Below are 26,292 nucleotides of genomic sequence, written 5' to 3' on the forward strand. Positions count from 1 at the left end.
ACACAACGACGTGCTGAGAAAAATGAAGTTCAATGCTTGCAAGCATGCGTCAACTTGATTCTGAGCATGCGTTTATTTTTAACCAATGGATTTCCCCACAGACGATTGTTTTTTTCTCGTTTTTTTAACCATCAGATAATTTTAAAACAGGTTCTAAGTTTTTTCACCGATGGGAAAAAAAACTATGGGGCCCACACACGATCGGTTCGTCTGATGAAAACGGTCCATCAGACCGTTTTCATCAGACGAACCGATCGTGTGTACGCGGCATAAGGCCTTGTACACACGATCGGAATTTTCGATGGAAAAAGTCAGACAGACTTTTCCCATCGGAAATTCCGACTGTGTGTATGCCCCTTTGGAGAAATTCCATTGGAAATTCCGATGAATTCCATCAGAGATTACATAGAGAACATATTCTCTTTTCCTCCGATGGAATTCTGTCGGAATTCCGATGTGAATTTGGTTGGACAAAGGTCCGAACATGTGTACAGGGCATAAGAGGGCTACAGTGAAAGTAAAGGGAAGTAGGACAACATGTGGTCCCTGAGCCTAGCAGAAAGACCAACACCTGGCGAGATTTTTCTGTAATAAAAATATATACTGTAGGTTAGGTCTAGGATGGAAGTAATTGAGAACAGAAGTTTTAATCATTTCAGAACATTTCTTCCTATTTAATGTATGGTGGCTTCTACTCCTAAGACCCAGTCAGAATTTGTTGGCTATGGGCTAGATTCAGAGAGAGTTACATCGGCGTATCAGTAGATACGCTGTCGTAACTCGTAAATTTAAACATATTCTGGAAACCAGATACGCTTGAATTAGGCTAAGATACGAGCGGCGTAAGTCTCTTACGCCGTCGTATCTTAGTTGCATATTTACGCTGGCCACTAGGTGGCGCTTCCGTAGTTTTCGGCATAGAATATGCAAATGATCTAGATACGCCGATTCACAAATGTACGTACGCCTGGCGCAATTTTTTTACGTCGTTTACGTTAGGCTTTTTCGGCGTAAGGTTACTCCTGCTATTAGGAGGCACACGCAATGTTAAGTATGGCCGTCGTTCCCGTGTCGAAATTTGAAAATTTTACGTTGTTTGCGTAACTCGTCCGTGAATGGGGCTGGACGTAATTTACGTTCACGTCGAAACCAATGACGTCCTTGCGCCGTACTTTGGAGCAATTCATACTGAGAAATTCCACTGACGGCGCATGCGCCGTTCGGGAAAAACGTCAATCACGTCGGGTCCCCAATAATTAGCATAAAACACGCCCCCTCATCCTCACTTGAATTAGGCGTGCTTACGCTGGCCCCATTTACGCTACGCCGCCGTAACTTAGGAGGCAAGTGCTTTGTGAATACAGCACTTGCCTCTCTTACTTACGGCGGCGTAGCGTAAATACGATACGCTGCGCCGCTGTAATTATGCACGGCTCTACATGAATCTAGCCCTATGTGTTTATTCAAACACAGTTACAAAAACTTAAATTTTAACAGGTTTACATTATTACATTTGTGCAAGTTCATTAATGAAAGATGTATGGTTGCCCCTCTTTTTTTGCTTTAGTTACTTTGTCTGCATTTTATTTTTCAGCTTGAGAGTCAGGAATCAGAGGCAATTTAAACGCCAACACTTGCTGTTTTGTCAGCTGCTTGGCCACCCACACAGAGTCCCATAAATGTATATACTTATCTGTGTGACATTTGTTTTACATATAATTATCAGAATCTTGCATAAATCCAGTTGTGACTGGTTCTCTTTTAGCCTAGTTAGTATATCACATGATGTCCAGTAGCTCACCAATGCAACTGGGTTGTGTTCCGCTCCAAGATCCATCTGACTGGCAAAACCTTCGTGATGACCCCACCAAGACCAAAGGAGCAGGACAGGAGAAAGATATGGAGGAACGGTAGCTGAAGCCTCTATCAACCCTTCGTACATGAGGAGGAATTCCAGGGTCACCACAGAACACAGCTACAAAACAGAAATAAGGAACATAATTAGGTAACAGTTGCTTACTAGCTACAATGTACCATGTAGGTAAGCCATTAAACTTTAAAGTTGCACACTTACGGAAGCATTGTGGAACCTCTCCTACCCATGTCCTGTTACTCTCACAGGTAAGGACCGCTGGTAAGGAAAGTTGGTAACCTTCTAAGCAGGTGTATGATAGGCTGGAGCCCCACAGAAAATCTGATCCCACAGCCTTTCCATTAGGAATTGAGGGAGGAGAGGGGCAGGTGATAGCTGTCAATAGGAAAACACATATATTTACATCTTACTAGTGAAGGGTAATATCCTTTATCCCGAAAAATGGGCTGTCAAAATACCCATGCATGCTTTATTTTGTAATTTACATTGGCTGTCACAGCAGTCACATGATCGGGAGCCTGCCCCTTCAGCTCCCAATCATACAGTAGACCAAGAGCGGTCTAGAACAGCTTGGTTACTATACAGTGAGCCACAAACACTTATGTGCGGTATGTGGGTGTTTAACCCATCTTCTTTGCTGTCGACAACAAGTTTCATGGGAGGCAAAAGGTTGATATTTATTTTTATCTACATGTAAAAGAGTTTAGTTTGATTTAAATTCAAATTCATATAAATTTTATATAACTTCCCTTTTGCTGTTCAAACTAATTAGAATTGGCCAGACTGTTTATCCACTATTCAACTGAAAACTTGCATTTTTCATAAATGAATACACGGCTTTCTCTGATTTGTCAAGACGGAGAGGGGGCCGGAAAAAGTCACATGCCCTGATTTAGAAAGAATAGTATAAGTTGTAGGCGGGCGTAGCGCATCTCAGATACACTACGCCACCGTAACTTAGGGCGCAAATTCCGTATTCAGAAAGAACTTGCGCCCTAAGTTACGGCGGCGTAGTGTAAATGTGTCGGCGTAAGTCTGCACTCAGAGTTACGACAGCGTATCTGGAGATATGCCGTCGTAACTGTTTTCTGAATCTGGGCCACAATTTCCACCTAATCTAATCAAAAGAAGCGTTGCATTTAACGATAAAATTCAAGGCCTCTCCTGAATGGCGGGGAAGCATTCAGGCCAATTATTTCATTTCAGCAGCAAACAGGAAGTTGTCCATGCTGCTGTTGAACAAACAGATATGATAGTATATTACTATATTACAGTATATTACTGTACATCCAGCAGAAAAATCTGTTGCAAATACAAATAATTTGTTTGGCCAGATTGACCCAAATTAATTGTTTAAAGTCAAAATAAACCTGGAAATCTTCTTTAAATAGTGGATATATATGAGTTGTTTTTGAAGATTAAGTATATTGTTTAGTGTCACTTAGAGGTAAAAACCCCAATAATAACACAAAATACACATATTTTCCCTTTTACAGCTTGTAAAGAAAAAACTTGAGCCTAATTGAGTTTTCTTCTAATAAGGCAACATTAGTAGATTTTTTACAAAAAGTTTGATTACTTCATACGTAGCACAACTATCTTCTGATTCTGTGGAAATAGCAGGCATGAAACAATGACACCCTGCTGTCTCTAAGCATGTTAACTACCATGTATACCTATTATAAGCAAACCATTTCCCAAACATGATGCAATGGCACTTCCCTAACCTTTGCAGAGAGGTTTTGTGCCATTCCAGGTGCGGTCTTTTGTACAGTACAGAGTTGGCGCTCGATCTGACTCCATCATGAATCCAGGCAAACACTGGAAGGACACTGTGCGATTGTACAGGAAATCATTGTCCAATCGTATACCATTTGCTGGAGTGCCAGGATCCCCACAGTTGATTACTGTGTAAAACAGAATATAAAAAAAAACACAAAATTACAAGATCATTTAAACACAAGATTAAATTCTAAGATTTCAATTAAAAGATAAATGAGAACATGTTATCTTTATCCATAAAAGTTTACCCATATCAAATCAGCAACTCCTTATTTACCTGCACACTCTGGAGGGCTTCCGGACCATGTACCGTTGACGGTGCAGTCCCGACGCAGGGATCCACTGAAGAAGTAGCCTTCACGGCATTCGTAAACTATAGAACTAGAAAATACCAGGCCGTCATTGAAGATCGCTCGCGAATTGCTAGGGGTGCCTGGATTTCCACAAGAGATCACTGCCAAAATAATTGCAAATTAATACTTAGTAATCAAGCAACAAAGGTGCAAACTTTTACATGAATTGTCCTTTTTCCCTAGCTGCTCAAAATACTCATTTTCTTTTCTGGAAGACTAATTGGACAATAATCTGCATGTTTTCATTTTTTTTTCTGGAAACAAAAGACATTTTGCTTTCCTGATGGATTTAAATATTGCTTTTCTAATATAAGAATGCAGAGATATAATATCTCTAATGCGCAAATGATGAAAATGATTGGAAACTGAGGAGGGAAGGAATGTCAAAGAAGAGAACAGTTTTGTTTTTAATTATAAAGCACCCGCAGGCACAGAACTAAAGCAAATGGGGTGTGGAAGCCACTCCCATTGCTGCAAAGTGACATTGACAGAGAAAAAAGTAGAGAGACTAACCCATTCATGGTGCAGTGATAAGCATGAGCCATGTTGACAACCCCCCGCCCCATATCCTTGTTTACTGACTTCTTAGAGCAAAATTAATCAAGAGGAGGATACTTTTTATTACATTCTAAGATATTCTTAGTGATTGCAATTTGTATGAGCTGCTTAGAGCTGTTATTTTTACCATCTGCTAATATATGCACATTGGATAGGGTAGACACCATCAAGTTCCTTGATTGATGATGTAAACCTATAAAATCTTCCCCTAGAGGAATATAACAAGGAAGCTACCTGATGTGCAAGCCACACTTCTTTAAAACCTTAAACTAACACTTAACTCTGGTTTAAATGAACAAATTCTATGGGAGCTGCGGTGGCTCAACGCGATTGGCACTGCACTGACAAGCCATTCACCTCTGCAGCTAGAGGTTCGAATCCCGGTCTCGGCTACATGTGAATTGAGTTTGGTGGTCTCAGCCCGGCTCCCGGTGGGTGTGCTATGCGAGGTAAGCCTGCGCTTAGTATGCCCACCCCCTCCCACAAAAACCACCACACTTACACACGCACTCGAAATTGGGTTAACATGCACGCACTTTGACCATGCGGTCTCTAAAAAGAGAGGCGAAGGACTAACGGGGGTGGTTGAGCGGGCTAGAGCCTCTCACTCCCCTATAGGGAGTCCCTCTGCCCCGTTGGGCTTCAAAGCGGAGCAGGTAGGGTGGGCCTCTGGGGGAGGCCTGCCTACTCCCAACTCCTGCAGTCTGGCTCCTCTCTCGAGTACACGCACAAAATACACTTAAAAAAAGAGAAAAAAAAAAAAAAATGAACAAATTCTATATGTACCATATTCTTAACTCAAAAATGTACCTTCTATTGCTATCAATGTCTTCCAAATCTCTTTTTATTTTGCTGCTGTGATCTGACTTCCTGTTAGAGGGTGGCTACGTTCATTCTCTGTGTTCGCACTGTATGTCGTTACATAGCCACCCTCTCTTGCTTGATCCCTAGATGGAACTATAGACTATGAACTATGGAATTTTTAGTGTGCATAGGACATTGCACATGACCTCAACTAATGTGCACTTCTCGTTGCAAACAAACAGAAGTGAGAGCAGAATAGGAGAGGTTTAGGAGCTCATAGAAGATGATACAATGAGGCAGAAAAACACAGTAAAAAAAAACAAGTTAAAGTAAAAAGTCAAATACTAACTAACCTTAAACCTACTCTCACCCCTATTCTAATGCCGCATACACACCATCACTTTATGTGATGAAAAAAAACGACATTTTCTGTGAAGTAAAAAACGACGTTTTTGAAACTTCAATTTTCAAAGACGAAGTTGCCTACACACCATCGTTTTTTCACAATGCTCTAGCAAAGTGAGGTTACGTTCACCACTTTTTTCCATTGAAGCTCACTTCATAACTAGCTTCTGGGCATGCGCGGGTGTAAAAACGTAATTTTAAACTTCGTTTTTTGCTACACACGGTCAATTTCTGTGAAGTAAAAAAAACGACGTTTTGAAAAACGACACATAAAATTGAAGCATGCTTCAATTTTTTTGGTCGTTTTTCACAAGACATAAAATGACGTTTTCCCCCACACACGGTCATTTAAAGTGACGTTTTTAAAAACGTTGTTTTTTTTCATCACATAAAGTGATGGTGTGTACGTGGCATAAGCCTATTCTATCTACCCTGTGAAAGGAAAATTCTGTATACTTACCTATTCTGAGGATGCTCCGGTCTGGTCACATGATCAGCTTCCAGCTCCAGCTTTAGTGTTTAGGAGGGGACAGCTGGCAATGGATGCCACATAATAAGATAATGGGTGGCGTCATCGCCCAGGCTCTACAGCCGTTGATGCTACTCACTCCTTTTCACTGAAGGCGGTCGCTGGAAAGAACATGTGACCGGACCAGATTGCCCTCAGCATAGATAACAATACACTTCTTTCCTTTACAGGGTAGTTATACGGGTATACCCCACTTTTAAGTACACAATGAGGTTTATTTACTAAAGCTGGAAAGCGCAGGATCACTTCTGCACAGAAACCATTTGGGGTCCACGCTGTGGCCGTCATTCGGCTATAGCGCGGACCCTTAGTGGTTAAGTAACGATATATATAAATTATTTTTGGAGATTAAGGATATTGTTTAGTGCCCCTTAAAAAAAAGTGCATAGATAACTATGTCTGTCTGTCTATCTATCTATCTATCTATCTATCTATCTATCTATCTATCTATCTATCTATCTATCTATCTATGTATCTATCAACAGTATCTATCTCCGTGAATGCAATTATGTGTAGGGAATGCTTTGTATAGTAATAGATGAAGTCAAATTTCAAATTACTTTAGTGACTGATCAAGCAAGAAATGTGTCAGGAGTAGGACTATTATTTTAGTAGTTTAATTTGCCATTAAGTTTTAATTTGCCATTTTGCATACAAGCAAGGATTTTATGGCAAATGTGTTCAATCTACTTTATATAATAAAATCCACGTAATACCTTCCTGTATGTGTGTTTTCTCCTGGCTCCTCTTGCCTTCCAGTAACCCCCTAGCAAGCTGCTTTTGCGAGCTTGATCCTGAGCCATACTGTTTGCATCTATTAACACACACAGTCCATGGATGCAGGCGAGAGAGATAGAACAGCATTGCTACTCTCAGGACAGCACTGGACTTAGATTGGGCTCAAGTAAATATTTGGGGAGGGCAGTTGTACATAAAATGTTTTTTACTTTAATACAGATAATGCATTAAAGGAGTTATAAAGGCAGAAGGTTTTATTATCTTAATGCATTCTATGCATTAAGATAAAAAAACCTTTGTGTGTAGCCGAGTCCCCAGCACCCCCTAATACTTACCTAAGCCCCTTCTCTCTCCAGCGATGTCCAAGATCCCATCACCAATCCATGACACTTTCCCTGATTGGAGCGAAATTGGCCCCCGTGGGTGTCAATCAAAGTCAGTCAGACAATCAGGGGAGAGAGTGGGGGCCAGGTTGGGGCTCCGTGTCTGAATGGATACACAGAGCTCTGACTCGACTTGGGTTCCCCCTGTAGCAAGCTGCTGACTGAGGGGCACTCAAAGGAGGGAGGGGCCAGGAGCAGCGAAGAGGGACCCGAGAAGGGGAGGATCCAGGCTGCTCTGTGCAAAACCAACTGCACAGAGGAGGGAAGTATAACATGTTTGTTATTTAAAAAGAAAACAAGCCTTTACAACCACTTTAAGGTAAAAAAATAAACTTTTAGCCTTTACAACCACTTTAACAAGAAAAAGGAAATTTACCATCCTAGATTATCAGTCAAATGAATGTTAAATACATTGGTTCAAGCATCATACCTTCACACTCTGGCTGAAATCCACTCCAGGATCCATTAATCAGACACTTCCTCTCTGCAGACCCTCGCAGAATATATCCAGCCTCACAACTGAATCGTACAACACCATCAATAGTAAAGTCATCACCTTGCCGAATCCCATGCGATGGCACTCCAGGGTCTCCACACTCCCCAGCATTTCCACCTGCAACAGAAAATAGCATATTATGACTGGTACACTTGTAATTGATGTTATGTACATGCTTTATACTAGGAAAATGTATTTACTGTATACCACAACTGAAGAGCAATTAGAGGTGGAAAGTGAAACCAAACTGCTTATGCCAGTTAACAAGTATTCCAAATGTTCTAAAGTAAGAAAATAAGCCACTTCATTTAAGTTCTGGATAAAGCACTGCAGCCAGGATTCACAAAGTTCCTGAGGCGTGTGGTGAATGTATGTGTTTCCTGAAGCCTGTACAGTATACTTCTTTGTATATGTGCAGTGGTTCTAATTACATGCTCAGATTGGATGGGTGTCTGTGGGAAACTTCTTAGTTTTGATACTTTGATACGTTCTCTGCACATGAAAAACTAAAAGGAGGTACTAAGTGTATTTGATAATAACTCTAATGTGCTACTTTTTATATTACCAAGGTTCCTACTGTATACAACTACAACATAGTAAAGGAATTAGGATTGCCTGGTATACTACAACAATGCCAGGGTGAAAAAAGCAAGTGAGCAGGCCTGCAATTTCCTGTCACAACACTGTGCTCTGCAACCTCCCTCCCGAAGCCTTTATGTAGACAAGGCTGCCATGGTCAAGGGGACAAGGCAGCAACTGTGTCATGAAGTACAGTGGCTGGTATTTTCACATGTTGAGTTATTCAGAGGCTGAATATTCCAACAACTATGAATTCCAGAAAGAAAATTAACAAGTAGGCTCTGCCCTTGAATCAGTATAAAAGCAGAATTTTAATTTTCATAAACATGGACACCCTAGGAAAGCAGAGCCTCAATTACAGTCTGACATGACCATTGACCCATTGCAATCTGATAGGGAGCTTTTCTATTGTCCACTAATATGTCCCCCTGGATAGCAATAAACTAGAGGCATACCAAGGCTTTGATGGCAGAACTAGGTTTAGACCCAGGTTCCAGAGATTGAACACTACTGGGTTATCGTGGGCTGTACAAAAATATGATTTGTGCCCAATTACAGCATAATGAAAACGCAGCATTGTTCTTTGTCTAAAGCACTGTTATTAGTAAAGTAAGACTTGATAAGTTCATGTTTAGGTAAGCCTCATTGTTCCTCTTCCTTTATTGAAACACTAAATAAGAAGAAGGTAAACAGTAGAAAGGTGAGCAATATTATTTTCAAGAACAGTGTGCTAGTTGGTATAGAACATTTGAAGATGTGTCATGTACTGAGCAATAAATATCAACTTTTAGTGTTGGAACTACTCAAACCTCAAACAGTATTTATGCTTTATCAAAAACTACAAGGACATGTCCTTTGCAATCACAATGTTTTCAGGTGGCCTTTTTTTAATTCAAGGGAAATTTTTTTAGATACTTTTCTTCTGGCTAGTATGCATTTGACCTTTGTTATTGCTAAAGTGTCTATACTTAACCCACCAACATTTTTATATTATACTCTCAATTTTTTTATTTTGAACCAAACCAATGATACACTGTCTAACGAAAATACATCAATACATAAGATTGGCATATTCTAGAGCACACGGGGTTAATCACTGATATTTATGCCGGCACTCACATTAATCTTTCTAAAACACTTAACTGATTTTTTTTCCTTTTACTGCTGCCTAAAACACAGACCATAAAGATCTAGGGTTTATGAGTTGTGACATAAAACTTCAGGGCAGATTCATAAAAACGAAGGGACAGAGAAAAACATACCGTAGAGAGGGGAACATAGACGTAAAATTTCAAATAATGTTTCAAGGTTATCAAACACTGCAGGAGACATAAGAAGTGACACATAGTGGGAGATTTACTAAAACCGGAGCACTCAGAATCTGGTGCAGCTGTGCATGGTAGCCAGTCAGCTTCTAAATTCAGCTTGTTAAATCAAGCTTTGGCAATGAAACCTGGAAGCTTATTGTTTTTTATAAGCAGAGATGCATCAGATTTTGCACTTGCCAGTTTTAGTAAATAGCCCCCATAGTCTGGGCATTATATTCTAGCATATTGCTGTGTTTAAGGTCATGGGTAATAACCAAGTCAAGCTTTGAAGAAAGGTCACACACCACTGGACTTTGGGCAGCTAACTTTCTGGTAAGGCATAAATCTATGTCTTATTTCATCATGCTGACATTTTTTCCATGGACTGTAAACCTAAAAGGCTGATGTTATTAATGTAGCTGGGTGCAGCCGAGTCCCACCTAGCCCACCACCCGCTGAGAAGCTGTGCAAGGGGAGAGCAATAAAGCTGGAATTTCTCCCTCTCCCGACTCGCTGAGCTGCTTCTGTGAGTGCTGGGATTGTGCATGTTTGTCACTCATCCCCTGCTGGGGTCTGTGGGGAAAGAGTGGGTTTGTGAAGACTCTTCCCATACCCTGCTGCCCCCCCCCCCCCGTTGCTATCTCTCCTGATGTGCAACAGTTGGCTTTGTTTGAAGGCTGAAGGCTTTCTTATCACTCTGCTTTGAGTGGCTCTTTATAAAATTATGCCTGCTCCTGTTGACCCCCTCCCCCCACTCCAGGTATTGTAGCTCAGATCCAGAGGGCAGGGGAGTGAGAGCCAATGGAAACATCAGAAAGGACTGCTTTTCGGGCACTGTGGACTGTGGGAATTGTAGTTCCTGAAAGGGAGGTGCACCATACCTGTCAATGGGGGCAAACAGGCTGTGAACTTCAATTCCCCTAAATCTTTGGACCGGGAGGAGGAAAGCTTCACCATTTTCCCAGATTAACAGAGAGATCGGGCCTGTCTTGATAAGAGAGCAAAGGGTGCAGACCCATTGTCAGGGTCTGTGCTCTGCATCCGAGCAGCTGGAGCCATGAAGAGGAGCTGAGAGGACCTGCTGCTGTGCCTTCCCACCTATATTCAGGAGAGAGGAAGGACCTCCTTCCGATTCTGCAAAGCTGCTCAGAGACTGAGCTAGTGGGAGAGAGTTGCCTCATTTCTAGAACTGAAGCTAAAAGACTGCATTTTGTGTGAGGATCTGAAACCTGACTTCTGGAACCTGTGGACTGCTAGGCCTTTGGGACCAGACTAGGTGCCTACCAGGAGTGGTGAGCTGAACTAAACATCTTTAATTCTCGCCACACACAGTTAATGCTTTCTACATTTACTAATAATTATCTTAAAGGGACAGTGCACCACCTAAAGATGGGCCCTACCGAAAGCTGGTCAACATTGCCTATTAGGCCCCAGGCATTTTTCCACTGTCTTTAAAGTGTACCCTATACACTAGGAACGCATACTCTCATCTGCTGCAGGGGTTAGATGCATCGTGGACACGCACACGGACCCTATTATTCCTCTGAGTTAGTTGATGTCATTCTAGAGACTCTAGTTACACCTGTTATAACTCATTTATAACTTGGTTATAGTGTTTTAAGTGCCAGTTAGTGGGTCATTGATTGTTCATCCATTATAGTGCTCTTTAGTCAGTATAATTATCTGTTTATTGATTTATGCCTCATTTCGTTTAATTGTCTTAACACATTTAATTATTTTTCCTTCAAGTTGCTTGTGGTCTATTTTTGTGCACTATTTTAGAGTGGTGGCTTACTAACTCTTAAGTTACACAGGTATACATGACTTTTAGTCTACGGCCAAGTCAGAGGGGATAGAGCAGATAAGAAAGTTGTGAAAGAACAGAGGCCCCACCATCATCAGCGGGTCCTGTGGGGGGGTAAGCGCTCCTTTAAATCAAACCAAAGTCACGTATTTGTTTTATTTGGGTGGCAACAACATAGCTGTTCCATATTTAGATTTAACATACAAGTGTTACTGGTTTATTATTTGTACCTTAATTTTATGTCCTCTTAACACTGTTTTACTATGCAGGAACATTTCAAAAGCAAAACAGGCAGAAATAAAAATAATTTTCACTGGCTATAACCCTTGTCAGATTTGGAAAAGGTGTACTACCAGGTCAATGAAACCCCTACTAAGTGAAACCAAACGTACTCTGCTTGGGTGACCAACAGCCTTTGTACTGTTCATGAGAACCTGTCTATCTTTAGCGGCCCATACACTCAAACACACACACACACACTTTGTGATTTTACACACACAACAAACACCAGTTTCAAATGGTAACATCTCTCAAACAAATGTCATTAATACATTAACAGTGTTTGCAAAAGACTAGTTTTACCGTCTTCTACAAGGGGACAGTGAAACTAGTCTGATATACTGTATTTGAGCAATGTAAATATTTGGCCAAATGTTTTAGTTATCCCCATTGTTTTAGAGGAGGTCTGGTAAAACACTGAAGTCAAGTTTGTTGGCATAGTGTCAGTAAGAATCAAAAATAACCTGACCTTTTGGCATATTTGATTTTTTTATGCTTATAATACATATTTGGCCTTTGGCACCAATGGTTGTATGCTTTCATTAACTGTGTTTCTGAACAGAAATACGTCCCTTCTAGAACATGATGTAAGCACCTTAATTAAAAATGTAAAATAAAAGGGCTAGCAGAACAAACTGAAAAGGGGTCTTAACTGGACTGTATGGAGGAGATAACACTAGAAGTCACAGTACAAGAAAGAAACAATTTCCATGACCAAGGACCTATTTTCCTGCACCCACTTGAAATGCTTGAAGTCGTGTTTGCTATAAAACTCATGGGCTAGCTATAATGGAAGCAAAGTGACTTTCTAGTGTATACCTTTAGCACACAAATTAAGTATGTATGCATCTTTGTAGCACTCTATATGTCTTGTATTGTTTTCCTGTAACTGTAAATACTTTTTTTATACACATTCTTGTTTAGTAAAAGAACATTATTAATATTGCTTAAATCTAAAAACCTGCAAATACGTGTGACCAAGTGCATACAGTATATAAATAAAAAAAACAGTACATTTTAGGACTGATGCATTTCCACATATACATGAAACTGAAGATAATATCGAAGTGCAGCGCTATCCACTACTATTCAATGTGTAATCCACCATACCTACCAATATACAAAAAATAAACAGTGTCATTTGTGCACTGAAACCATAGAAATTTTAAATTATTATGCTTCTGGTAATCGATCAATTTATGCACTTCCTATGTGTTAATTACAATCTTGATGTGACATATCCATGTATCAAACAGTGTTTACAGTCTGATTATCAGTTCCTTGAATAGTCAATTGATTACTGTGCTATCCACGTGCTCACTCTCATAATTTCACCTATTAGAGTGCTCATCCCACCACCGATCTATGAATATACTCTCACCTCTAGTAATTGACCCAAAAATATTTTAGTTTGGACAGCGCTTCTCCCTTTAAACCGGGTAGGTTTTAGTCAGGAATTCTCCAGAGCAGGAATCCCCCTTATATTCAATTCATCTCCATCCTCTTTACTCATACCACATTCTTTCTTCAAAGGCTCAGACAAAACGACTCTCATATTGTAAACCGCTTTCCATCAACAATTATTGAATAATTATTATTCAATAATAATTATCAATAATAATCAATTATTGAATAACTATTGAATTATTAAATAACTAATATTATACCACTTTACACAATTCTTACCTGAACAGTGTGGCAGAAAGCCACTCCATCGGCCATCAAGCTGACAAGTACGGGTGGCATTCCCAATAAGGGTTCGCTTGCCAAGGCAACTGTACTGTACTGCAGACCCCACTGTATTTCGTCTTCCTAAAACCTGCGCATTGGGTGGGACTCCAGGCGATCCACAAGATATCACTGGACAGGTAAAGGAGAATGATATAGAGAAAAACATGATTTTTTAGTACATGCTTATCTTCTGCTGAAAGGTCAATAATAGTTCCACTTCTGTCATTAAAACATATCTTACTTACATAGGCAAATAGGGAGGGCTCGATCCCAAGTGCCATCTCCCTGGCAAGTAAGAACATGTGTCCCCATTAAATAGTAACCATGGCTACATTCATAGGACACAGATGTTCCAAAACTGAATCGGTCTGGACCTCTTTGTAGTACCCGCCTAAGTCCATTCTCAACATGTCCAGGATCTGTACAGTTCAATACTTGTGGAAAGACGAGAGATTACAGGGTAGAGTAAATGTGCAGTTAAGAGCCAAAACAGACAAAAGCAAATCAGAGCAGGGGTAGTTTAAGATTTTGTAAACAGAAAATGAAGGGGCAAAAAGAATGGGAAAGAAATGGGTAAAATACATACTAAAATATTATTCAAACATCTAAAAATATTAATCTATGCAGGCTTTATACAAATATACATACTCATCATATGAATGAGGGGTCTAGGACAGTGGCCTCTCTAGATATAGAGAAGGCCTTTGATACAATCGAATGGCCTTTTCTGTGGTAAATACTCAGAAGGATGGGATTCCCATTAGTATTTATCAAGTGGATCCAAATAATCTATGGGAGACCCATATCAGCAGTTAAGTTGGGAGGAAAATTATCATCTTTGTTCCGATTATACAGAGGTACGAGGCAGGGCTGCCCTCTTTCTCCAGTGCTTTTCGCAATAGCAATAGAGCCAGTGGCAGAGGCTCTTAGGACTACACCAAATATACAGGGACTTCGAGTGGGGGGGGGGGTGGAGGAGAAGGTATGCTGATGACATGTTGTTGTTCTTAAGAGATGCGGGTCCATCTTTAGAGGGAGCTTTAGAAGTGTTAAATGCCTTTTCAGTATTTACAGGGCTTAAAGTAAACTGGGGTAAGTCCCTATTGTTCCCTATTGATCAAGGAGCACAGGAAACCGCTGCCCCGAATTCACCACTGAAATGGGTAACAGAATTTAAATACCTGGGTATAATAATATCTAGACAGGTTAAGGATTTTCAAAAGCTGAACCTAGATCCAGAGGTACAGGAGCTTGGGAAGAGACTAAAGATAGGGGTGACGTTGCCTTTGTCGCTGTTGGGACGTGAAAATCTGGTCAAGATGAAAATTCTTCCTAAGTTTTTGTATATATTCAGAAATTCTCCACAGTGGGTGCCAAAAAGTTTTTTTACACAGCTTCATGGAATGCTCTCTACATTTATATGGGCAAATAAACCAGCTAGAATTAAATTAAGTACACTTATGAGACCGGAGGCACAGGGAGGGTTGGCCTTCCCGGATTTTCATAAATATATAGCTACACAATTAGTGACGGCGGAGAGATGGTTAAACCCGGATGGGTATGGCTCAGCTACCATGTTGGAAGCAGCAGTGGTCCAATCAGTAGAGGCACTGCAGGGACTGCTGTATAGAGGGATAAAAACAAGGTGACATTTAACCCCCGCGATGAGAACAACAGTTAAAATATGGAAAGCTGTTATGGGAAGAGAAGGAGATTTAAAAACTAACTTATCCCCAAATACCCCACTGTGGAGAAATCCTGAATTACCACATCTGGATTTGATTCAGGATCCAGGAGCATGGACTAGATATGGGGTGAAGGAATTGTTGCAAGTGTTACAGGGGGAAAAGTTTCTCTCATATGTAGAAATGAGGCAGCTTTGGAATATCCCTGAGAGTTATGCATTTAGGTACAGGCAGCCTATCCATGCCCTATTAGCTCAGTTTCCGGAGGTTTGGAGCAAATGGTAAAAAGTGGAAACAAGACAACCTCAAATTTTTATATGTATTTAATAAGGACTACATTGCCAGATATAAGTAAATTAAGTGAAAATTGGAAGAGAGATGTTCCAAATTTGGAGAATTGGGAGGAAGTATTGAGGTTCCCATTGCAGATATTGGTATCACTTTGAGATAAATTGATACAATTTAAAATTATACATAGGAGGCACTCTACACCATATAAGCTGTATAAGATTTCATCGAAAAATTCTCAGAACTGTTGGAGATGTGCAGATATTCCAGGAGATTTCATGCATATATTTTGGTTATGCCCAAAGATAGTGGTATTCTGGAGAGAGGTTCTGGGAATAATTGCCACAGTGACATCAATAATCTTTGAACAGGAGGCAGAGATCTGTTTGCTAGGATTGGTAGGGGAAAATATTGTTTCGGTGGGAAGGAGAACACAGGTAGGCCAGTTATTATTCTATGCTAGGAAAGCGATAGTGTTAAACTGGAAAAGGGTAGAATCTCCCTTGGTAGCACACTGGAAAAACGTAGTAAACCGTAATCTGCCATTGTATAGGGAGGCATACTGGAATAGAGGACAGGGAGAGAAATATGAGAGAGTATGGGCGAACTGGATAGAAAATCCTATGACAGCGTCAGGATAAATAGGGTACAATGGGAGGTTAACCACACCATTGAATAAAGGGAGAGAGAGGAGTGTAAAATGTATCTGTATTAGTTGAAAGGAATGAATTAAAAATTGTATGGAGGCTCTAGAAGAAAGCAGATGAATGTAATTGAAATGGGAAATGTAAATGTACATGTATGGTTTTATTTTTTGTATGGAAAAAAATTCTTAGAAAATTAATAAAGAGATTTATGAAAAAAAAAAAAAACACATCTAAAAAAGTGGTGGCGAGGGATTAGAATTACTGTCAGGTTTTAATGCTGTCTGTGAGATTAGCTCGCTCTAATTTTTCTGATCACCAATCTCACCAAGAATGAAAGTGAGGGTAAATCCAACATTTTGAGTTGCTACCAGAACAGAAATAGAGGCGAAAACTTTTAATGGGGACAGTTTTTTCTCATGAAGACTGTTTCATCGCAAAGATATTTCATGAATCTAGCGGGCTGATTTACTTGAACTGGAGAGTACAAAATCTGGTACAGCTGTACACATTAGCCAATCAGCTTCTAACTTCAGCTTCAGAGAACTCTAATCTTATGCTGGCCATACACTATACGAAAATTCGGCCGACATTCGGTCGTTAAGAAAGATCTTTCGTTTTTCGGCCAGTTAATGGGCACAAAATCGATAATCGTTTGGACGTTTTTGAGCCAAAAAAACGAAGGACAAGTTTGGAAATTTTCTGCCGAACGATTAATCGGAAGGTTAATGTGTTTCCCGTCCAAACTTTCTGCACTAGGTATATGTAAAAAAAAAAAACATTTTTTTTTTTTTTTTATGTCCACTGAACGATTTATTGGTCATTACATGATGGCACTATCGTTTGCGCTCACGAAGGAACTTTCGTTTTTCGAAAGTTCGTTCAGATGATTTTTCGTGGAGTGTATGGCCAGCATAACTCAGCTTGTTCAATTCAACTTTGAAAAAAAAAACACTGGAAGCCTACTGCAGAGCTGCACCAAATTTGACAGTTTTACCCTTTCCTTACTCTATCCAAAATAAAAAAAATTATATTGCTTTAGATACACTTAAAACACATTATCACAAAGAAACAACACAAAGCAAGACAGATATGAAAAACAAATCTGAGTTGTATACCATACTTACTTCTGCATGTTGGTAGGGGATGATTCCATTGCCCATTGGCCTGGCACTGAGATTGAGCTACACCCTCCAGTACGTAGCCCGGGTTACATGCAAACTTTACAATGTCATTCAAGTTAAACTGAGAGCCCTGAGTAACTCCATTCCCAGGATTACCAGGATGCCCACAGGTGATGGCTGCAGAAGACAAAAACGAAAACAAAAATAAAAGACTCAAGCATGAAATAAACATAGAACTGGCATTCCCTCTACATACCACTTTTTTCCTACCACTAACAGCAACTGACATTCCATTATCTTCATCATCAGCAAGGCTCAACTACATGATACGGTATAATATTTCCATTTTTCACTTGATTTTTGCAGCCTTGTTAACACTGCACCACAGGGAAGCTTAATACTGCTGCTAATGCATGGTACTAAATATACGTTTCTAATACAGTAATATCTTGGACAACTTCCACAAATCATATGTAAACTTAATCTAACATGTACACCGCTCTTATATAATAATAATAAAAAAAAATGTTCTTTCCACTATCATTTATTTCACAATGACAATTACAGCATTTAGAATTCTCAGCTGGGAGTCTATTATTTGCTGTAGTACACTTCACCAGATGCAGATATGCAGTTTTTAGCTCCTAATGAGTAAGCGCCTGTCCCCTGCTTTTACCCATGTTATACTTACGCACACAGATGGGGGACCTCTCTGACCAGCGATGGTCTTGCTGACATATTCTTACAGACTTTCCAATTAATCTGAAGCCTGCATTACATTGATATACCACGCTGTCTCTGTAATTATAGTTCTGTCCGTTAATCAAGCCATTAACTATAGGTTCTGGGTTCCCACAATGACCAGCTATGGGAAAGAAAAATACTGTTAGAAGTATACAGTAATATCACCCACCTATGCAAACAATAAAAAAAATGCATGATCTTGTACATTTTATTTTGTGTCAGCTTATTAATTATGCAGTATTTCCCAACTCAAATATAATTGCTGAATTTTGTGACACTGTGCCATACAGAGACACCAATGACAAAGTCGGGCTTATTCAAAGTGGCAAAATCAGAGGGGGAGGTAAAGGGAACTCTTCCAATGGGAGAACTTTTCAAGATGACAAGTGTCTAAATGAATTTCCTCTAATTAAAAAGATCCTGTTGTGTCTTTAGGACAGGAAGTGAAGGCAACTCTCCCTAATGGGATACAGGCACAATAAAAAAAAGAGGTTCTAATCATTTTGTACTCTAGTCAAAAAACAAGCAAACATGTTTCGGTAGAGATACACCTTAATAGCAGAACCCAACATCAGTGATGCATTGTAGAATATTTAGATAATATCTGATTGGTTCCTATGGCCTGCTTTGGTTACAGAATACTATGGATTACTACCTGAAAAAAAACATTTGCCATCCATTCCTGCTTGTTACAAGATTAGGTGTGCTAATGGGAACTTGGTCTGCCTCAGAAATATTATCTTGGAATGGTTATACAGTGCTGTGGATGATCACACTGTATTTATGGAAATCAAACAATCATGACTCAAGACTGGAAGGACATTCCAGTCTTTGCTGGTAATTGCCTCATCTTCTCACACCTTTGTTGCTGACAGAGGACACTTAAACATGAGTTTTATATTTCCTCATAGGTAGTAAAAGAACTGCTGACATATTAAGATTGAATTTCAAAATCATTCTTCAAGTTTTAAGCCAAAGGATTTGTAATTTTGTAAAGATGATACTATATTATCCTCTTCAAGCCCAGAAATAAATATATGGGGACCAGTGCATGTGAATTCAAGCCATTTTTTCAGCCTTGCAGAAGGATTCTGGATTAACAGACTCAACGGTGCGAAAATACACAGTCCATTTAAAAGTAGTAAAAGAACCTGCACCCAAAACCATTAAATGCTTTATGGAATTTCAGATTGTAGAACACCAACAGATAAAATCCACATAGAAAATGAAGGCCCCTCGACACACGTAGAGAGAGGGAGCCTTGGTTGATAGAATCATGGCTATACTGTGGGTGTTGACCTAACACAGGGTAAGTGGCTCCATCAAGATTGGCTACAAGCACTTGAGGTGAAGCGGCGGAGCTTGAAATCTAGAAAAATACTACACTGTGGCATTTCAATGACCTAAGGAAATTCAGCCTTCAGAAGAAGTAAGGACAGGCCTCTAGTCTATGTCAGGTTATTGCCTACATGTGCTCACATTATATCTGTGGCTGGCATTGGTTATTTAGAAAATTAGAAAATTTCAATAAAGCTTTGGCCTTGCCCTCTTCCAACTTAATCAGCCTCTGTGTCATTTATGGGAAAGAAAAGGTTTTTAGTTGGTTGTGATTGAGCCTATGCTATTCTTCGCAGTCATGGTTGTTTCACATATTTATGTGCTTTTTTATTTTTATAAATTACTAATAGATTTCAGCTGGTGTCTTGGCCTTCTATGCCTTACACCTCCCTTTCTTCGTGTGTCCAATACTTTTTCCCCTGTGTAATTCCATTTTATTACACTTATTTGTTTTAGTTTCTTTATATGTATGGATTGCATGGGTTGTTAATGAGATGTGGTGAAAATTTCATGTCAAAAGCACCTTTAGAAAATATATTTACCTAGGAAATGGTGATGTGTTCAGTACCTTTTTTACCCACAGTATACGTGGGAAAAGCTTCCAGTAAAGTAGGTGTGTTTGATACAGTATAACCAGGGCCGATCCGCCCTATAGGCTCACTATGCAAGACGCTTAGGGCCCCGCAAAGCTGCGAAGGGCCCCCCAAATTACTAGAGGCCCCGCCTGGTGAGAAGTCATTTTCGCCCCCTCACCCCACTTCTCAACTCGCTGGCTGCATGGGAGAAGAGGTAAAAAGTCAGTACCCCCTGCTTCTCAATTTAATGTAAGATGTCATTTCCGACAGCAGAACACCCCCTCCCCCCGCTTCTCAACTTTCTTTAATGTGACATGTCACTGTCGTCAGCACCCCCCGCTTCTCATTTTTAATGTGCCATGTCATTTTGCTTAGGGCCCCAGGGAGGTCAGGATCGGCACTGAGTATAACAATAGTATGAATATCACAGAATAAAGTGAAAAAGTCTGGATTGTCACACCTCCATAAAATCACCTTTATTGATCCATGATAGAAAAACGACAATCCATACAGCAATGGGGGTACAAATACAGCACATCTAACATATTTCACACCTTTCCTGGTGCTTAGTCATAGCTAAAATAATAAGCTGAAACAAATTATATATATATATATATATATATATATATATATATATATATATATATATATATATATATATATACACACACATTGATATATGCAAATAGTTCAAATTAGATTAATGTTGGAATCAAGATAACCTATATGCAGCTGATAGAATACAAAGGTGTGGGTAAATAGTCATCCTACCAAAAAAAAAAGCAGGTCTACCCATTTAACTCTTTATTAAAAGAACATTCCGGTTTTATATAACGACCTTGTTTATGCCCAGATTCTTTCTAAAGGGGTGAGAATGGTTTCCCGCACATCACCTTCTTTAGGTAGTACTTTGTCTCCCAGTTTATACACCAGTAAAAAATCTCCCTCTCACTGGCTACAATTTAATGGTTTCTTTTAATGCGGTGTGAGTGGATGTTCATGTTGTTCTCATATTAAAAGAGGTGATACAATCCATTCCACTGCATCTAATAAGCATTTCAAGATATTTTCCTTTGTTAATTTAATCTATAACATCACTTGATGTTCTATCAAGTATGTAAGTATGTGGGTTGAACAACCTGCAGATTGAGGGCTAGGCTTCACGATCATATATATGATATTGAGAAAAATAATTTTTACCAATGTGACTAAACATTGGAATGAGTGTTATAATAAAGATGTGACTGGTTTGTTCATACAGGGGGTTGAAAAAGTTGTACTGCCTAAGAGAGGGGGTGACAAGTTTAGATTACTTTGCAAACAAGAGGTTTATTGGATTTTTTATTTAAATACTAGAAAGCCGGCAGGATAACATTTTGGGGTGGGACGTTTCCCACTTTTATGAGTAGGGCTGCGCTTCCACTCTTGTGACCCCAGAGTCGTGCGATTTAGAGTGTGACTTCGACTGCAACTTTAATATGACTTTACACCTTCTGGATCGGGGTTGCATCAAAGGTCGCATCAGAGTAGTGCAAGTATCTTTTTAATGTTGCTGATTTCCAGAGTCGCATTGAGGGGAAAATCAGTGAGCTGTGTCTTGTCATGCAAATGTATGTGTCCAAAGTAGTATTACAAGTTGCACTAGTGAAAATGTTACATAAAGATATTACATCCAGTTTCTTAAGTCTGCATCATACCGCGTGATGTGAATCTCACATCATACAGTTTAGTTTGACGTTCTCTTTTGGGGGCATGGTCACCTCAATGTCAGTTTAGATTTTGGTCTGTGTATATATTAAATTACACACATATTACTATATTTGAGGTTAATTATATTAGCACATCAGTGTTATCTGAAATGTGTATACATGCGTGTGGTCTATTTTCTTGATATATACCATATATTTCTGACAATCCGGGGTGTGTTTTGTTTTTTCTTTGACTCACGTGCCACTGCTACATTTATATAATGAATACATATTGGTATTTGTCATGTTTTTTTTACATTGCATGGGCTTTGAATCTGTTTTAGGTTCTTGTAATAAAGAGTTAAATGTGGGTAGTCCTGCTTTTTTTGGTAGGATGACTAATTAGCCACACCTTGTATTCTATTAGCTGCACATAGGTTATCTTGATTCCAACATTAATCGCAGTTGAGCTATTTGCATATGTCAATACCTTTGTTTCAGCTTATTATTTTAGCTATGACTAAGCACCAGAAAAGGTGTGAAATGCGTTAGTTGTGGTGTATTTGTACCCCCATTGCTGTATGGAATTTTGTTTTTCTATCATGGATCAATAAAAGGTGATTTTATGGGAGTGTGGCCATCCAGACTTTTCACTTTATGCTTTCTGGTGCATGTAGAGGAATTTTGTTACCTGGAGCAGTGTATTTCTTCTTTAATGAATGTCACACAATCACAATTATGCAAAAAAAAACAAAAACAAAAACAGTTCTATGATAGGAAAAGACTTACCCAGACATTTGACCTCCTGCCCACTCCACAATCCATTTGCCATACATTCTCGCACGCGGGACCCAACAAGGGTATAGCCACTGTTACAGGCAAAGATGGCAGTTGCCCCAAATTGGGTCAACATGCCAATTTTATTCCCATTAGCTGGAATTGGCAAATCGCCACAGGATATAACTGAAACCCAATAAAGAAGAATTGCTAGAGTTAGTTATGTTTTAGACCTGAAAACAGAAAACAACCCACACTGGTAGCTGTCAAGCTCTAATTGGACAGAATGAAAATAGACCAGGAAGAATGTGGCAATCAAGTAGATTTTACTGGAGAAGTTGATGACTAAATGTAATGGATTTTTAAAGGCAACAATTACACATTTTTCCACATCATGCTTCATCATTTCTTAAATTTTTGTGTAATATTGAGTAATAAAGCCTTAAAGGAGCAGTAAAGGATTTTTTTTTTGCTGAAATGACTGTTTACAGGGTATAGAGACATAATAGTTAACTGATTCCCTTTAAAAAATATTAAAAATAGATAAAAATCAATCATATAATGTACCTGTAGTTTCGTTTAGTTTTTAAACTGGTTTCATGTTTCTGTGAAGTACAGAGACACACAGAACAAAAACAAACAAACACAGGGCAGTGTTTGCTTTTAAAATGAATCTGATTGGTTCTGAGGAGTTTTAGACACACGGTAATCACACCTTCTTGATCATGGACCACAGTGAGAAGCTTGCATGAGTTTTTTCATAAGGAGCCAGACAAGCAGGAAGTGTGGAGATCAGAGAAGGATTACAGCTACTTCAAAGCAAAAACAAACAATGAGGACATGGAACCAGGACTGCAGTAAGGTAAAGGAAGCTATTTAGCTAAAAAAATTGTTCCTTTAGTGACCCTTTAAGCTCACCACATGCTCTCAGACTTTGCTTAGATGTGACTTGTTAGGTCCACATGATTTAGCAGCAACTGTAGTGAAAGGGCCTCCCTGACTAAATTAAAATGAAATTGATTGTCTGGGTAGAGACTCTTATACTACATAAGATTATACAATCACATTGTATTGTGTGGCCAGCTTCAGAAAATGTCTTCATTCCTTCATGTCTTGTGTTGCAAGTAAACCACAACAGGTAATACTCTAGTCAAATTTATACATATAAATAACAGAAGACTATATTTATTTTTCAATTCAGAAATGTCCCACTGATTTATATGTTTCGTATTATATAATACTACAGCAATAAAATACATACGGTAACTTATCTCTATAATCGTAATAAGGAAACTAATATGTTCTATAAAATGTATTCAAATCCCATATAAACTATTCTGATATACTGTATATATATATATATAAACTGAGAATTACCCACTAGTTTATTAGCTGTAATATAAAACTTACAAACTCAGCATTACTCAATAACTTTTTTTATGACTATTATTATTATTATTATTATTATTATTATTATTATTATTTCAGCATTAAACCATAACATTATTATGTCATACCATGTAATGTGCAAAGAGCAAGTAGCCCAAAGCAGCCAATCACAATTCTGTTTTTATTGCTCTAGTCTGTTGAAACTTAGTAGCTATTGTACCTGAATTACATAAACCTCAACTATTGTTAATAGTTACATACATACATACTTTTTTGTCCACACATCAATATAATAACATTATTTCCACTGGACCTGCATGTTCTAAACCCCCTGCATAAATGTACAGCATGTGAAACCTAAAAGAAAAATGTGCCTAGAGGCACATACTGTAAACAGTAAGTTTTCCCCAATGCACATTCACATCCAAGAACATTGGTGGCAAAGTGCAATGGGCATCATACAAGGGATATCACTGGAACTCACTGTTGCAAGTTGGTAAGGTTTCCCCCACACTCCATGTTCCATTGGCTTGGCAGTGAATAATACGGAGCCCCATGTAGTAATATCCAGGATCACAGATTAGCATAAGTTCAGCTCCATAATGGTATTGTGTTTTATGAATGAGACGCCACCGTCCATGTTCTGTGCTAAAACTGTTGATTTCTGGACATGTTACAGCTGGAAAATTTCAATAAAGAGGTATTAAAACAACAAAAATCAGTCAGCTATAGTCTCACTGAACACAATTTACTTTCTTTCTTACCTATACACTGTGGCGGATTATTGCCATTGCTCCAGTGTCCGGATGGCAGACATTCTGCAGTGATATCTTCAGGACTTAGGAGGTGGTGTCCCTCATTACATTCATACACTGATTTGGTCCCCACAGTGTACTCTTTTCCAAATACTGCACCATTCTTGGGAGCAGCAGGAACCCCGCAGAACATTGCTAAAGAGAAAAGAGCAAAAAAACATTGCTAATAGGGTGCATTTGATTACATATCACATTACTATTATGGGTAAGAGAAAATATAACAGAGTTGTACACAGTTTTGGCCAAGTGAGAAAATTAGACAAGTGTAAACACATTTATAGCTTAAAATAGCTTAAAATCTCCTAGAAATGCAAAGTAAAACACCTAAACTGCTCAAACTTGAGAGGCATGCAGGCATCAGATTATATCAATAGAAAGGGAGGGGCAGAGAGTAGAGAAGAGGAGGCCTGTACTTGCGGGGAAAAAGGGGGGTCGTCAACAAGTTTTCTAGTTTTTGTACCACTCTGGGGAGAACTAATGCAAAGGTCCTTGCCTACAATGACCCAACAACCGAGCAGATTGGCCAACTTAATCTCTGTGGGTAATTTTTAACAAACTATGATATCTAACCACTTTATACAGTATATGTATTATACGCATGTGCAAGTACTACTAATAATATAAACAACAGTATATGTTTAATGTCAACATACCAGCACACAAATAAAGATATTTGCCATTTATTAACTTTGCTGTGCAGCCAAGTGTGCACCGGAGGCAAACAGTGAAAAAAAATCTGTCATTTTCTTATATAGAGCTACTGAACTGAGAGATTTATGTTACAATGTCACCTCCAAAATCCTGTCTCAATTTATATGTGTTATATTCTACTGGATTGGCCAAAGGCACCCTGCCTTTGGCCAATCACATTGCGCTGTGATTGGCTAAAGCATTCAGGTATTATGGGGAATATGAGGCTTAAATGGGACCTAGGTATAAAATCAGTTCAGAAAAAAACCTATGTGGAATATCAGACCAGAAGAAGATGTAAGTGGAGTATCAGGCCAGAAAAGGTCCTTTGCCTAAAGGATATTAGACAGAAGAGGACCTAGGTGGAATATCAGAGCAGAATAGGACTAATGTGTAAACGTACGCCAGAAAATAACCTAATAAATAATATCAGGCCAAAAGGAGATCCTATTTGAAATATGAGACTAGAAGAGAAATAATGTGGAATATTAGGCGAGAAGAGAATTTATGTGAACAAAGAGGTCAGAAGAGGACCAATGTGGAATATCAGGCTAATAGAGGACCTGTAATGAATATCAGGCCAAAAGAGAACTTATGCGAAAAATCTGGCCAGTAGAGGACCTATGTGGAAGATCAGGCTAGAAAAATATTTTTATGGAATAAAAGAGCAGACAGGGACCTGGTCAAAAATATCAGAACAGTAGAGATCATATGTAGATTATCAGACCAGAAGGGGACCTGTATAAATAGGTCAAAAGGGGATGTATGTGAAATATCAAGCCAGAAAAGAACTAATGTGTAAAAAGTATGCTAAATAAGGGCCAATGTTGAACATTAGGCTAAAAGAGTTCTAATGTTGAACACCCACGTAAAAAGTACACATTTGGAACATCGGGCAAAAAAAAGGATCTATG

At 39.1% G+C, this 26,292-nt stretch overlaps 1 protein-coding gene across 1 annotated transcript in view; it reads right to left on the bottom strand.

Moving 5' to 3' along the window:
* CSMD2 (CUB and Sushi multiple domains 2) overlaps window positions 1-26,292 on the bottom strand; it is a 1,186,454-nt gene that overhangs the window by 25,513 nt on the left and 1,134,649 nt on the right. Inside the window, exons 50-61 of the mRNA XM_040337101.1 lie at window positions 24,638-24,823; window positions 24,358-24,552; window positions 22,497-22,670; window positions 18,054-18,227; window positions 17,366-17,539; window positions 13,867-14,055; window positions 13,577-13,750; window positions 7,856-8,038; window positions 3,933-4,109; window positions 3,601-3,780; window positions 2,075-2,248; window positions 1,802-1,975 (exon numbers count right to left, since the gene is read on the bottom strand). Of these exons, the coding sequence (XP_040193035.1) occupies window positions 1,802-1,975; window positions 2,075-2,248; window positions 3,601-3,780; window positions 3,933-4,109; window positions 7,856-8,038; window positions 13,577-13,750; window positions 13,867-14,055; window positions 17,366-17,539; window positions 18,054-18,227; window positions 22,497-22,670; window positions 24,358-24,552; window positions 24,638-24,823 (2,154 nt within the window). The remainder of the gene's footprint in view (window positions 1-1,801; window positions 1,976-2,074; window positions 2,249-3,600; window positions 3,781-3,932; window positions 4,110-7,855; window positions 8,039-13,576; window positions 13,751-13,866; window positions 14,056-17,365; window positions 17,540-18,053; window positions 18,228-22,496; window positions 22,671-24,357; window positions 24,553-24,637; window positions 24,824-26,292) is intronic.

This window comes from Rana temporaria, chromosome 2 (assembly GCF_905171775.1).
Source record: "Rana temporaria chromosome 2, aRanTem1.1, whole genome shotgun sequence".
Taxonomy (NCBI): domain Eukaryota; kingdom Metazoa; phylum Chordata; class Amphibia; order Anura; family Ranidae; genus Rana; species Rana temporaria.